The following is a 16,144-nucleotide window of genomic DNA, read 5'->3' as shown; positions in this document are numbered from 1 at the left end:
TTTACCTGCTTAAACTAATTATTCATCCTTCTTCTTCACTGGCTTATTAAACTTTGTTGGATACTCTACATAAAACAGATGACTATGGGCATTGCAGAACCACAAATAGCGGTGTTTCCAGTTCTATAAGTATTGACATGGTGGCACACCAATTCCAAAATTGGAGATTCTCAATATTAGGTCCTAAATAGATTAAGACAAGGCTTGAAGTCTATTAAAAGATATTACAAAACCAGAGACGTCAACAAGATACAAGAGTACTAATATTGAGTTAACAATAGCCCAGTTTCTATCGTTCGGTTTGCTAAAATCTACATAAAATAGAAATTGCTCCATACACCACAGCCAATAGCTTGCATGTCCTTCAAGGAAGAGTTAATGGACCCTTGCTTGGATTCTCAACAGTAAATAATCAAATTTGGCAGCATGTCTCCTCCTCCCCCAACCTTCCTCAGATGCCAAATATCTCTCTTCATTATTTCCCAGTGTCTTTCTTGATTTAGCTATTACCCAGCAAACTCACTAACGGCCAAAAGGTTCCAGCCATGCTGGATGCCTCCTTAGAGCGGTGCCAACTTTCAGAAGCAATGAGTCTGGGGTGGGTTCAGCTTAAGAGGAGAGAGACAAATCTTATCTCCATCTTTAGCTCCAAGGGGCAACCAAATGAGAAGTAGATTATCCAACTTGGCAGACCATCACACACACACACACAAAATCCCTCCCACCAAGGCTGTGTTTTCCTTGTGCCAAAACACCAGATGAAAGGGTCAGACTCAGCCAATCACCTGTGTGGGCACAAATATCCAGATGTTCAGCATTTTTATGGAGAAAACATCTGGATAATTAGTTGAATTGCAAACTTTTCTGCAGGGTATTTTGGCATTCTGTAGATGCAGCCCGCGTCTTGGAATCCAAAGTAAGTAAAATTTTTGTGTTCCAAGGGAATATCAAGAAATCTAGGATTTTGTCCCTTGCGCCTTCTGCCTCCCTCTTCTTTTCTTTTAACCTCTGACGGACACATGTGATAATTAAACTACAAATAATGAAAAGCGATCTTACTTTATGAAATTGTCTTTCAGCATTAGGAAGCATTTGCAAAGGCAGCAAATTATATCCTTGCTGGAACCCTCCCTGCAACACATTTTAATGGTCTCTTTCAGCGTTTCTTGACTCCAGATGACTCCCTGTCATTGTGTCAGCTCCCAGGATAATGCAGGGTACTCCATAAACATCCAGTAATAGGACACAAGGGAAGCACTATTAGTGTGTCCCTCTCCTACCGGGCACAGAGGTTTCAAAGTTCAAAACAACGGAGGGAAGAAACTTCATTTGTTCTCAATAAATTAATAATGATCCTTGGAGGGGGGAGGGGTACTAAAGTTTTTGAGCACAAGTTTATTCCGAACGTGCCAAACTGACACACTATTTTCTCACTGACTTTGTGAGAAGAGTCAAGTAGAGCCATTAAAGAATAAATTTGATAATCCATGCTATACAGAATATCCATCGAGGAAGGAAAAGCATGAGGCTGAAGGAGCTTTCACAATCACCATGAAGAATCTAAATTGTTGTACTTACTTGCGAGAGGCCTAGGTAGATGGAAACTGTTTCGGAAATGTACAAAAATTTTCCTTCTTGGTTTAGTGCAAATACAAAGCCATCCAGAGACTGCAGAAAAAATAAATATACAAATAGGTTAATAACTATATATGATGGAGATTTAATTAAGAAGGCATCTGATACGAAGCAACACACACCAAATTTAAGACCCTTTTTTTCCTTCACATTTAACAGAAGTCCTAAGATCTTTTACTACTGCATTATATACGAATAAATTAAAGGTCTGAATTGAGACTACATGCTTTCCTTTATTTCAGGGACTTCCTCAGGTCTCTGTCATTCTGATCAAGATACATTACATTCATGTCTAAAATCAGGTCATGCTGATTATATGAGATGTTGCCTTTATTTTTTTGGATTCAGTAGTTACCGAGATTAAATCAGCAAGATTCTCCATTAAATAGCTGAACAGAAATGGAAATGATAATGAAACAAGAGAAAAAAGGGTTCCTATATGAAGAGCAAGTAAAATCACCACTTGAGCTACTATGGACATCAATAATTTCCTAATTAATAAAGGATTATGCCCTCCTCACTCCCAGTGCCTATTGTGTTAGAACAAATAGGAAAAGTCAATACATTATAGTGAATGTTTATAGGCTGAAACTTACAGACTGTAATCCTTTTTTGCAAAACTCTGTCTTAAAAGTTTTATTGTGATCTAGTTTCTATTACAACTCCTGAAATGGAACAAGAGAAGGGGGGAAAACCAAGGATGCTACAGATCATCTGTAGCCCCGGAAACCCTAGTCCACTTTCCAAATGAAGGGCTGTATTTTCAGTTTGATGAATGGTGTAAATCATCATGGACTCCAACTGCAATATACCACTCAAATCGAGAATAAACTTGTTTCAAATTCTTGCCATCCAAGTGCATTTTATACCCTCCATCATCCTCATGTCTGTTGTTTTGCTTTATTTATGCAAAACCAGGTAGACTGCACAAGTACTGCTTGCACAGGAAAAGAAATGTTAAAGACTGGTGGTATTTACAAAGGCTGTGAACTTGGAAATACAGGAAACCTACAATGGGAACAAGGTGTGTGGCAACACTAAATTAATGACATAACTTTTAAATGTAGAAACGTGGAAGAAGCATGTAAAATTCAGTTAGAAAAATAGACTGCCTCAAATCTCAACAATAATTTCAGTCTCCTAAAATACTAAAATATTTTTGGAGCTACATATGTATACATGAAATATACATATTTATGGGTATATGTATATAAGAATGTGTGTGTCCATGTATTTATATGTATATACACAATTTGCATTCCACGCTTCCTGACCTGTTTTCACAGCCCACTGGTCAGAAACTGTGGGTAGCCCTCAATCTCCTCCTCTTAGTGGGTTCTGGAAACAATTCAAAAGTCACATTGTATTGCTCCACAAAAAAGCAAATTACATGATAGACGAGCTTTTGGTCAAGACAGTACAATAATAATAGCTTACATTTATTAAGCAATATGTACTAAGCAGTTTGCATGTACTGTCGTTTTTAATTTTCATGAATACCATTTGAGGTAATTATATTATCATCTACTTTTTATATGCAAGGAAAGTGAGGTTCATGGAAGTTAGGCAACGTGCCTGTCCCTAGTTTGTGATGGAGTTAGAATTCGAACTCTGACAGCTGGACTGAATACCTATACCATCTTCCACCAAAAATAAAGATTCTCTAACTGACATGTGTAAATTAATGAAAAGACAAATTTTCTCAGCGTTTCTGAAGGTAAAATATTTATACTAAGAGATAGCCTATGAATTCTTAAAAATCATCACTTGTTTTTCAACGATTTGTTCAAATGATAGAATCCTATTTTTAGGAGTAGGAGACACATGGGAAGTGGGATGACAGTAGAGCTCATAAGCCACTTCCACAAGAGGTCACCTTGTCCCCTTTGCTCTGTAAAATTTCCCCTGGAACCAGTTATGGGACAGGGAACAAAATATTGCTTACTGGGCTCCTTACCTTTGACAAAACTGCCAAACCTTCTGGAGCCTGGTGAGACACAGCTTTTCATGCTTAGGGTGCTGCATGGTGGCACCTTACTTTGAACCAGTGCAAAGGGAGAGAAGTATCCTGTGTAGAAGTTTGGGAAGGATCTCATTTCAACCTGTCTTTACCTCAAGCACGATGTCTCCTGAGGATGATTCATGAGGATCAAGACTCTCCCCTTGATCTTCCCCCTGGAGAAAAGGGCCTGGGTACGTTTTCCAATCAACTTAATAGCAATGCGTGGCATACAATCACAGACAGCTGTGTAGCCATCATCTCAACCTTAAAATGTCACTGTCACATTAGAGGGACAGAGAGAGAGAGATCACAGGAGAATTCTATGGGGAAAAGTGACAGCTGGAAGGCTGACTGAGAGAAGAAGAAAGGACTGATGGAGCTGACATAGAGACAATCTCCTGTAGTCCAATTCCTCATTTTACAGGTAAGGAAACTAAGGCACAAAGAGGCTTAGATCATAGAGCCAGCTGATGGCAGAGCCAGAATTAAATCTGCTGCACTCCCATAATATTATTAAACTATTTATGACATTGTATGGTCCTGGTTGGCTTAATCAATTCCCAAGGAGACAGTTTCTGAGCAGTGGGGCTATGTCTTATTCATCTTTATGGAGCCAGTACCTAACAACTGCTCAGCCAAGACTTACTAAGTCCAGTCCTACCTCCCAGCCTAATGCTCTTTCCCTTATATCACACATGCTCGAATGACTAAGAAGGATGGAGATTATTTTCTCCAAGGGTCCTGCTTATGGAGCTATTAAGTATTTTCCGATTCCGATGCCACAGATGTCGAACATCATCTGGGGTATCTCCTAACACTTGGAAGATCAGAGTTAGACTGGATTCCTTCACAGTCCTCCAAAATATCCAGTGCTATTCATTTGCCACATACATACATCCTTTACTTTCTCACTAAAGGGGACTGTGATTTTTTCATCATTAGGTTCATCTCTCACGTATTTACTAAAATACTAGAGGAGGTTTGGGCACTGTAGCACAAAATATAAATATCTGGAGGCCAAACATCTGATGCTATTAAGCAGCGGCGACCTAAGAACTGGCCAGTTTTGCTTGGCAGAAGCAGAAGCTTTGACACATGTTCCAATTTCCTGGTGAGATTAAAATGAGTCTATGTCTACATGACACAAAACATCCAGTCAATTCAATTAAAAATAACAGCCAATTTGGTGGGGGAAGAACACAACTAGTCAGATTAGTTGTTTATCATCACAGAGGTAAAAAATAAACCAAAACAGAACTGGTTAGTTAACCATATTTTTCACTTTTGTTTTTATCATTTCAGTCAATTCTATCTATAGAGTGAGATGAATGTCCAGAACCCAGGTTCGATTACCTTTCAGATAAAGAATGGGATATGAAACCAGGCCTACAGCAGACTGGCAAAGTCACTCTTCATGTAGGCATTACCTTCTGATTCAGGGTCACCCCTGTCTATAGTTAGCTGTATTTTGCTGCTTAGAAAAGTTTTCAGAGAAAAGTAAATCAATATTGGTTTAATGTGGGTGTCTCAATTTTAAAAGGTGGGAGGAGGAAGGAAACATTCAATTAGTTAGTCTTGGGAACCAAATGTGATTAATCTGAAAGTTCTGTGGAATTTTTTAAAATTTTGAATCAAGAAAGCTACTGTATACTGAGCTGTTTCAATCACTGCAGGCTACTTTTTAAATTTTTTTTAACTGCCCACTGTTTTCAACAGGCGCCAATTAAGATTCTGGGGTCAAAGGGTTAATTACATCTTCTTACTCACTATGTAGAATTTTCTGATTATTAACTAAGGTTGGATTAAGATGAAAAAGAACCTACACAAATGTTAATGCTCGTCCTTCCTTGAGCAGATTTATTATAAAGCCATGCTGAAATCTTTCTGCTTTCTTCAAAGCAGATGGAGAACAAAATCTTAGAAGAAACAGTAAAACAGACGTTTTTAAAGGCATGCAAGTATCTGATTTATCAAGACAGTTTTCTTATTACTAAAACCAGTTCTTAGCCATCCCAACAGGGCTGACAGGAGGTTTCCTTTGTCACATCCAGTAAGTCTATGAGGAGTGAGGCTTGGATACACAAGTCAGGAGCTACAGCATCTCTGAATAATAATGCCAGTAATTATAATTTATATCCCCTGACATCAGCGTAACATATAAAGTGGAAGGCATAGTTTCTTAACCCCCAAAGCTGAGTGCTTCTAACAGTATTTGTCAAATGATGAGGTTATTTCCTTGCAGGGTATGAAACTAACTAGAGCTTCATGATTGAAGGTATACTAATGTTTAATGCATTGTGCTAAATGGATTTATATTTGTCAAAGTAGTTTTGTCTCTGCTTTCTTCTTTTCTGCATATTCCACTGCAGCCAAATCACGCAGACTGAAGTCTTACTAAACTGCCCTTATAGGGACAATTCTCATATATATAACTACTTTGAAATTTGTGGTTCTTTCTTCTACATTCCAATGCAGAAGAGAAATAAAAATCACCCCAAACTCTTTTCCTATGACCTAACTCCAGTTAGAGTGAAGAATTACCAGTAGGCTAGGTTATTTTAATGACAGATTATTTTAAACTAAGCCTTCACCATCTGTTCCACCCCCTAATTATGAATGCAAAAAGAACATATTTCACAATTACATCAGTAAAAAAGTAAGATATACGTGATTTAAATGCATGCATGTGCTCCATGCCCAATGCACCGTGCATCTGTGATATTCCTTTGAATCAGGCTTTGATGATGGAGAAAATACCCACCCACGATAGACTACAGTCTCTGACACACACCACTTTCCCCCTAAACCCAGCGTTTTTCATTGTTGTGACATAATTCTAAGACAAGAGCAGAACATGAATTTGAACACAATGCTTGCCAGCCTTTAGACATGACCATTTTAGAACTGCTGAGACAGCTTTGCTGTTAAGAAGGAGAGGCTGTATGAGAAAATTGCTTCTGCTACCTGAGCAATGGGTTAGCATCGGGAATAAGTGAGTTTCCCCTTGAGCCACACCTCCGTCACTATGAAAGAGGCTGAACGAATAAACCAAGCACGAAAGAAGTCTGTCCTGGAGATTGAAAACAGGGCTCCAATACCTATCTTTCTGCTGTAGGTTGGCAGCAGATAAAAGAGCTGGAAAGAAAAAAATGTTTCTGAAATTTTGTGGCCTTTGGATACAATAACACTCTGATAGAGCTCATTAAAATGCCATATTGCCCCCTGATTACACTCAGAGGTGATGCTCTACTGCTCACGCACACACACACAGATTCCCAGCAATTTCAAGGAGAACCTGGGATGGTGCCCAGAGGTGTCCACATGTATCTGTTTATGGGGAAGAAAAAGTTTCCCAGATTTTTGTCTTTGTAATCTGAGTTTTAATAATCAAGCACTTTGCAGAAACAAAAGCTTTATTTTTAGAAATAGGAATCTAAGTCAAGTATATTTTCCCAAAGTGGATATAAGCATACGTCAAAGGTTTGGCTTTTATTTAACTCTTAGGACTCTCCCAGAGCTCCCTGGCTCCTGTGTCTCTTCCTTTGCACACTGCCCTCCCCAATGAATCAATAATATGAAGGGTAGCACAGGTTCATATTGTTAGGTACCAAAAACCACACGTTCCCCAATCACAATACCAAGTTGGATTAATCCGTCAACTTTGACTATTTTCCTACCAAAAAAGAATTTCAGAACAACAAACCTTGACGCCTCAAAACACCTTTCCTGAGAGTTTCCTCAAACACCTAAGTCCAAACATCTTAGGTGAGAAAACAGTGCAGAGAGGCACAGGCGGCCTCCCTTCAGTTCTCAGAGGAGAGAGACCAGAATAAAAGGGGAGATGCTGAACTAGTGAAATGTTAAAACATGAAAAGAACAAAGACATCTGCTTTCTGAGCAAGGAGATCAGGTTTGGCTTCTGCTCATTAAAATTCCATTTTGTGGGAGCTGTGTATCAAAGTGCTGACCTTTTTTCCCTGGGATGCTAGTTCAAGCCTTACATCCAGCCTTGAGGGATGTAGATTTCTTGATTTGAACATCCAGCCAAATGGACAACAGGCTCTGGTACAAAGACAGGGTGCGGCATGTGGTGGAATCACACGGGTGTGTGTCTCTGAGCCATGCGGGGTGACGGGCAGACCCCATGTTATCTGTGGCTTGTTCTGGGGGCTGGGACTCCACTTGAGGCATAGTGACTATGTGCTGCTCACAAGCTCCTCTTGTCTCAAGGAGAGGATTCCCACTAGTTATTCTAAGGCACTAATATTCACTGGAACATTAAAACGTCTCCTTTTTGCATATGTGGTCTATTAATTTACTGAAACATAGTCTCTTTAGAATCCAGGAGCTAATTCCTTATTGTGCATCTTTCCCTTTGAATGCCCAGTTCTCTTTCAAGTTAAAGGAGGAAATCCCATGTTGGCAGGAGTAATATAAACAGTACATTGTACTGGTCCTGAAAGGCCTAAAAATGTCACTCTTTGCTTTGGCTACACATGGAGCTTGGTCACACGCAGGGTTCCAGTTGTCTTTCAAGTTGTCTGCATTATACAAAGCAACACAAAGAAAAGAATAGATAATAACTGTTTATTGGACATCCTGTAAATCACAGACTACTGGAAAACAGGGAATGGTCATACCATAGATATATTTGATATACATAATATATAACATATATCAAATATACTATTACATATCATATACACTCTAATATATATAATACCATAATATTATATTATAGGATATCTTTAACAATGCTCAGTCCACTCAAATATTCACCAAAGAGGAGGGGGAAAGGAAGGAAACTAACAATTGTTAGGCAAACTACATGGAGCAAACGTGAGATAGGTATGATTTAATCCTACTTTACAGATAAGGAAACTGAGGCTCAGAGAAATGAAGTACATTATGCAATGTCACATATTAGTACGTGGTAGATTTAAAAAGGCTCCTGCTTTTCCTACCTGCTGCCTATTTCAGCTGTTCCACATCCCATCAGAGCTGCTCAGAACCTGTGCCTCCTCCAGCATTCCTTTGCACATAAGCCATTCTCGTGTTCCTACTACTCAAGTGTGACGCATTCAGAAAACCTCTGTTGAGTGCTCCCTACGCACCAGGCCTCTACTGGCTGAGGTTTCACAAAGCTGAATGAGGACCCAACTCACGGGCTGCTTTCTTAAGGAAAATTCATCTGTGGGATCTAAGACTAAGAAAATGAGTCAAGTTGGAAATTAAGTTTATAACACAAAAAGTCATGGCGCAAAGGCAGTTTCTAGCTTAGGACACCCTTAATACATGGTAGGGACCCCCGTCTGATAGCACCAGGCTCCACACCTCTAATATGTGCCCTTGGGTTGGAAAAGGCATGGATTGATGGAATTTTTTATTTTATTCTGCTTTACTGAGGTATAAGTGACAAATGAAATTGTAAGATATTTAAAGTGTACATTGTGATGATTTGATATACATATGCATTGTGAAAGGATGCCTCCTGTCCAGGTAATTAACATATCTATCACCTCACATATTTATCTTTTCAGAATGTGTAAACACAGTCAAGAGACCGCTAGACCTCAAGGAAATTCTCACGCCTTGGAGGAAATAATGTCTCTAGAAGTAGAGAAGGAGGAAGGAAATAATGTCTCTAGAAGTAGAGAAGGGACCCCACAGTTAATAAAAAATTCCTAGGAGAACCACACCTCCTAACAGGCAACTTCCAGGACAAGACTTGAGCACACACAGCAGCAGCCCACGGGGCTGGCCAGCATGCAGACCCCACTTCCTGTCCCAAAGTTTTTCATCCAGATTTAGGGTTTTTTCTTTCCCTCTCTGGTATTATACATACTATTTTATATAGATTGACTTTATAGAAATTTATTTTACAGTTATGGTTACTTTAAAGTCCATCCTCAACGATGCAAGGTAGACCCACATTGCTGTTCCTGTTGTGGCTGATTATGCCATGGACCGGACTATTTACTGTGCAGTGGGTAACTTGAAAAAACAGGCTGTTTAAGAGAAAATAATAAAAGCTTTGTATATGTATTCCTTTAGGTAAGGAGTTTGTGTCAGGGATAGTAACAATGATTAAAGACCCCTGTAATGAATTTAGCATATTAAAAGACCATTTAGAGACCTCAGATATTAATCTGGTACATTCATACGAGTTTCATTTCAGGAAACATTTATTGCTATCTCTAGGGAAAAGGCGTTAAAAACATTTGTACTGAAAGGAACTTGATGATTACCACTATAGCTGCCATGGACTGAATTACATCCCCCCAAATTTGTATGTTGAGACCCTAACCCCCAATGTGACTGTATTTGGGGACTGGGCTTGTAGGAGGTAATTAGGGTTAAATGAGGTCATATAGGTGGGTCCTAATCCAATAGGATTGGTGGCTTTATAAGAAGAGGAAGAGACACCCATCTCTCCCTCCACAGGCATGCACCCAGGAAAGGCCGTGAGAGCACACAGCAAGAAGGCAGCCGTCTGCAAGCTAGGAATCGAGTCCTCACCATGCTGGCACCTGGATCTTGGACTTCTACCCCTAGAACTATGAGATAAAAATAAACTTCTGTTGTTTTACCAACCCAGTCTATGGTATTTTGTTAGGGTAGCCAGAGCTGCCTAAGGTAGTACTTTAGAAATTCTGGTTGGGGAAAATGCTTGGGCCATGAAAACCTTCAATGTTAATCTCAAGAAATCATTGTAACTAGATTCTCTGCTCTTTATTTTATATATCACATATAATTAATAATTAATTTTTACTAGATCCACAGAAAGCTATAAATATGATGGACTGATAATAGAAAGCAGCATTTAGTTCCAGAAATCGACAGTGCTTAGGATTGTTTTTGAAACCTTTTTCAAGTAATTGCACCTCTTCTGGGTCCCACATTTACAACATTGAAATGTTTATATTGGTCTTCTGTGCATTTCAAATGCTTAGAGGCTATATTGCTTCATTGCCTTAGCTCCATACAAAGCAGAGATACACATTTATGTGAAAATCAATTATTCCGATGGAATTGGGAACCTGGTCCTGAATGATCTTGGGATAAACAGCTTGGTTTACTGCTTGCTATGGCTCTTGGCTGCTTTGCTAACCTTCCACTTTCATTTCACAGTCGGCCGCTGAGTCTTAGTGAGGAGGACCAGCGTATACTCCTTGTCCACAGAGCTCTCATCCTATTCAGGCTCCAAGGAAATGCTTCTGCCTTTACCTCCACATGCCTATTTCACACACATGAAGCAAAAGAGATTACGGATTTTTATTGTTTGCTAACATACTTGCATATATCCAAACCCTAACAACTAACGTTGTAAGAAATCATCTTCAGAGAATCTCTAGATGGTAAGTCTATAGATGGTATCCTTCAATGTTGAGCACTTCAGCATGTGAAATTTGCCAGGACCAAATCTGCTAGGTGTACATTACACGACAGTCTAATTGGATAAAATTAAAAGCAGTGGTGCTTGGCTGTACATCCTGGCTTCTGTAGTAGTCCAACTCAGGAATAGAATTAAAGGACTGGGCTGGGGTATGCAATTTTTGGTGTTGGTAATTTTGTGGGATAAAGACATTAGTAAAGACAAAAATCAAATTCCAGTTTTTTCCACTGACTTACTAAAGTGAATTTTTTTTTAAATATGAAAAATGAGATTGGCGTTTCCTTCCTCTTTCTGATCTACTTCAATGACTATCCTGACTGGAAGAGAATTTATTGCCATCACTGAAGAGTAACTGGCTATTTTATTATTTGAATTTCCAGGATCAAAAGATGCTTTAATCAAAATCTCAGCGAGATTTAATAGGAATCATGGGACTGAAATTGTCTATAGAGAAGTATAAATAATGAAAATGCAAAGATAAAGTCTAAAGTGACTACTCTGAATGTGAAATCAGACATGTTATGGTGATTTGAAGAAGGCAAAAAGTATATCTGAACTATACTGTCTCCGTGCCTTTCTGACCCACCTCGAGGCAGCAAAAATGATAGATTCAACATTTTCTGTTTTGGCTATTTGACTGATAAGTCAAATAATCACTGTGATTATTTTTTTTCCTTTAAAATAGGTGCTCAAATTTGTCTTAAAAATATTCAAAAGGTATAGTTCTGTTTTGTCTTGAAGTCAAAGTTTTTCCTAGAGTAACGCATTGTGGGTATCAAAGGGCAAATTAGATTCAAGACCTGAACTGTCACTAAACGGTCAATTTTTCAGGAACAGATCTGTCCTGTAAATTTTGAAATGCCTGGGTGCTTGGGTATGGATAAATATATTCTAAAAGTGCTCACATTCACTCTCATAATTACCAAACAGGGATGGATCACTTCATGGAGCTAACAATGCCACTATATACATTTCCCAGGGCAGAAGGAGGTGTCAAAAGCTTTTGCCCAGATAGAGTCTTTCTTTTCCCTCCTGTCCTCGAGTGCTGTCATCACACAGGATCTTTTCCTTTCCTGGGTTCTTTAGTGAGATCGAGGCCAGTAACTGACATCCCAGACACTGCCAAAAAATGGCAGACCTGTTATTCTGCTTTTTCCTAAGCAGTATATAGTGTTAGCCTGCTAGGGAGGTCTAACTTACTGTGCATTTTGTTTTGGGCTATTTGGCACAGGTTGCCACCAAACACCACATGTCTACTTTAGCCATAGGGGCTGTATCATCTAACACACCTGAGGAATCACTAGATAAAATGTTTTCAGTGACAAAGGACAATGTGGCTTACTGAAGTTGTATAATAACCATAACACTATACATCCTACAAGGGAATCGCTGTAACCACAATCTAGGTTATGCATGATCTATTCAAATGCACTGATGTGCCAATTCACAGTAATTCCAAAAGAAATTTGCAGTTGGCCATATTGATAATTCATTCGCTAGAAACCTTGAATCGGTAGTCTCAGTCTAATTCTAATGTGTACAATGATCCATTTACCCACTCTTTTGACTTAAATAGCTAAAGATAAGTTAGAACAAAAATAATGTGAAAATGGATATATTCCACCATTCAATGCATTTGATGAATGACAGTCCATGTCTCAATGACTATTGGACTTATTAAAATTCTATTTAGTCTATAGAATTTATCGTGGCCTCAACCATATAGCCCTATAATATCTTCAGCCACAACTGTCACCTCCCACTTAGTCTCTCTCGATCTTCTATGCCAAAGGCATCCAAATTGCCAACAAGAGTCATATGAAGAGGCGAGCATATTGATTAAATCCCAAGCCTGATTTTTCACTTGGCCCTCTGCCTAGTTTCTTTTAAGGGCTGGGCATGTGAACTAATACTTATTTGCATTACTAGAATGATATTTTTATTAGCTGTCTAGACTCTGAAGATGATCAACTTCATCAAATAAGAAATTTTCTACCTATATCTACCATACAAACTCTGTCACATAAGCTTGCAGAATTAATATTTTTAAGAGGTCCATAATAATTTAAGAAAGATGAATCCTAATTACACCTCTTCCTTAGACATAACTTAGTGGCTAAGTAAACACCAAGCTCCCCACGAATGATAGAAGACTGAAAAAAATGAGAAGTATAACATCACCTGGGATCACCTTGGAAAGCACAGTGCACAGGTGTGGGATCAACAGCTTCTATTCCACTTCTAGGTTCCCATTTCAGCCCCTTTTACATTTTTTCTTTTTTCTCTTATTTCTTTTAATTTTTCTCCTCTCCTTTCACCTTTGGTTTGCATTCTGTATTTATTCATTTAGTGAAAGAAGTGTGGGGATGGTGTGGTTGTAGTGGTATACGTGTACCACAGCTCACGCCCCATGTTCCCAACAGTCCTGTTCTGAATGTGTTTGTATGTAAAAACTACCCTGGGCAGTAAATGACTATGGATATGTTTATACATCTGATTCATGGACATGCAATGATTACAGACAAATTTTGAAGACTAAGAATGGCTCCAAATTTGTGTAGGCTAGCGTAAATTTGGTATGGTTGAATATTGGGGATAGATCCTTTTTGCCTCCAATGAGATTTGCTCATTCCAGTCTTGACCTTTTCCAACAAGTAAGATTTGTTTTATTGTCTTGCTTGAGGGCTTCTCCTTAGTAAAAGAATGACCTACTTTAATTTCTACTTAAATGCTTCGCAGGCTGGAGAGTGAGTTCCCCTAAAGGATTGAGCCCCTAAAGACTCAAATTGGCCTCTGCGCCCTAATGGAAGACTTTTATCCCAAAGCAAATAAAAAATATATGAAGGGTTTTACAAGCACAACCTTATGCCTTTATCATTTTCCGCAGATTCCTTCTGTTCTCATTATAAGTCTTCGCACCTGCTTAAGACAGTTGCTGCTCCTCTCCACCAGATTTTCATCTCTTTCCTGATTCTTTTCTGCCAGAATAGGTACCTTTTATGAAAGTGTCTAGTCAATATTATTTTGCCATTTCTTAAAAAGCACACACATGTGGCCTAGTAGGCAAGTCTAATGTGCTATATGTCGGCATAGGTCTCCACACTTTATCAACATCCTTAATTCCGCTTGAGCTAGTGGGACTAAGACAGTGTAATGGTGAATGACTAACATTATTATCAATATTATATACTGCAGTGAAGCCAGCTCCTTCCATATTCTCAACAAGGTATAAGTAATACATGCTCATAGGCAACAAAAATAGGAAATTCATTCCTTCTCTTATTTCCAAAAAGCAATTCTTCCTTATATTGGCTCCCTTAACACACTGAACTATGTTATTACAATTAAAATTTTCAATAACATGATGTGACATAAAACCTTCATTTGAACAGGATAAAAATCCTTGTCCCAAAAGGCTTGCTACATGCAGTGAAATTGACGGGTTCTGCTGCAAATCATCTATGCTTGCTTCTTCAAGGCTGAAATCTCTTGCCTTACAGGGACACACACAAGAGAAAGCTGGGTGTAGTGCATTATCCAGAACCTTTTTGAAGGAAATACATTACTAATGCCCCCTTTTGACATATTAGGGAGTTTGAATGAATTACCCAAGAGAACATATAGTCTTAAACATTCAGGTACAGAGAGATGCCAAGCAGGAGTATCTGCATGTTTGAGGACATGGGCTGAAACATGAGGACCTTCTCCCTACTTTTTTTGCACAGGTCAGTTGACAATAGGGTTGCTGATACAGCAAGCAGCTCAAGTGGTTTAAAGAAAGCTGATCCTGTCACATCTCTTCCTAGGGTCCTCACGAAAAAGGGAACCTGGGGACCATCCAAGTCCCAGGTGCGGCACCAGAAAAGGGATGGGGTGTCTGAGCTACAGGAACAGATTCCTGGCCTTGTTAAGAGGTGTGGGAGAGGAGACTTCCAGAGTCAGAGGGCTGTACGGGAACCCCCAAAAGAAGAGGAGTGAGAAAGGAAAAAGAGATGCATCAGACAGATGGACTACTTCTGAGACCAGGGCGCCTTGATTGAGATCATTGCTAAGGAGAACATTCTACAGCTTTCACCAGGGAGGGACTTGCTTCAGTTCTTGAGAAATGCTCAGCGAGGGGGATATTCTGCTGGAGGCCATAGCTCAGGACTCGAAGAGTCCTATGGAGGGGGCTCTCTTAATTCCACCCCCTAGTCAGCCTCAACATGAGAAGGCATGACTCTGTCAGAAAGTCCCTGCTCAGATTCAGAGGGACTCTAAGACTTGGGGCAATGGTAAAGAAGATGGAAAAATTACGGCCTTGTCTCCTCAGTTCCTTCAATGAAGCTAAGGAGCCTGCGTGGCCACAGCCGAACAAGTTCCATGCCAGCTTTGAAATGAGAATACTTCAAAGTCTTCAAGAAGCAGCATAGTATGATGGAGAGGAACACATGAGCTTTGGTCTCAAATAGACTTGAGCTGGAATTCTGAATTTGCACCTTCATTGTTTTCTTACATGAAAATGTAAAGAATGGTATCTATACATTACTTATTTTGCTCAATAGAGCTCTTGTCAATGATTGGAGTTAACGCACATAGAAGAGCCATCATATAGTAGAGATTTAATAAATGGCACCCACAGTGGTTATTATTTGACTTGCGATGCTGGTTTAGAAAAAATGTCTGCCAATAAGATGGTTTTTACGTGATTGTAAGGAGAGATACACACTTGGAGGAAGTGAGATAATCTACCAAGGGCGGGAAAACCAAATAAGTCAGACAGGAACTTAAAGGAACAAGCAAGAAAAGGGCTCAATATTCAGGGCTGAAATAAGATTTCATCCTGGTCACAAACATTCCTCTTTAAAATTTAATAAACACAAGTTAGGGACAGAATATTTCTAAGGGAGAAAACACTATTCATGTACTTGAGGAAATGTAAAAGTTACCAGAAAGAGACACATTAAGGAAATACAGGGTAGGGCACTTGGGCAAGACAGTAAAGTCAACAAGAAGATGAGAAAGAAAAAAACATAGGATAAAATGATTTTAGTTTCATAAGCATGGCCATTTAAAAATGAGGATTATTCTAGGTTATATGTGTCTATGTACAATATTATACTCCATTCTTA

The 16,144-nt window shown here is 39.1% G+C and overlaps 1 protein-coding gene across 11 annotated transcripts in view; it reads right to left on the bottom strand.

Moving 5' to 3' along the window:
* Positions 1-16,144, bottom strand: part of NPAS3 (neuronal PAS domain protein 3) — an 829,776-nt gene that overhangs the window by 243,873 nt on the left and 569,759 nt on the right. For all 11 annotated transcript variants that reach the window (XM_070504228.1, XM_070504226.1, XM_070504227.1 and 8 more), the window contains one exon: positions 1,579-1,668. In XM_070504228.1, coding sequence (XP_070360329.1) covers positions 1,579-1,668 — 90 coding nt within the window. The remainder of the gene's footprint in view (positions 1-1,578; positions 1,669-16,144) is intronic.

The sequence above is a fragment of the Equus asinus genome, chromosome 2 (assembly GCF_041296235.1).
Source record: "Equus asinus isolate D_3611 breed Donkey chromosome 2, EquAss-T2T_v2, whole genome shotgun sequence".
Classification (NCBI taxonomy): Eukaryota; Metazoa; Chordata; class Mammalia; order Perissodactyla; family Equidae; genus Equus; species Equus asinus.
The sequence above is the reverse complement of the archived record's forward strand: the minus strand, read 5'-3'. Positions and strand labels throughout refer to the sequence as shown.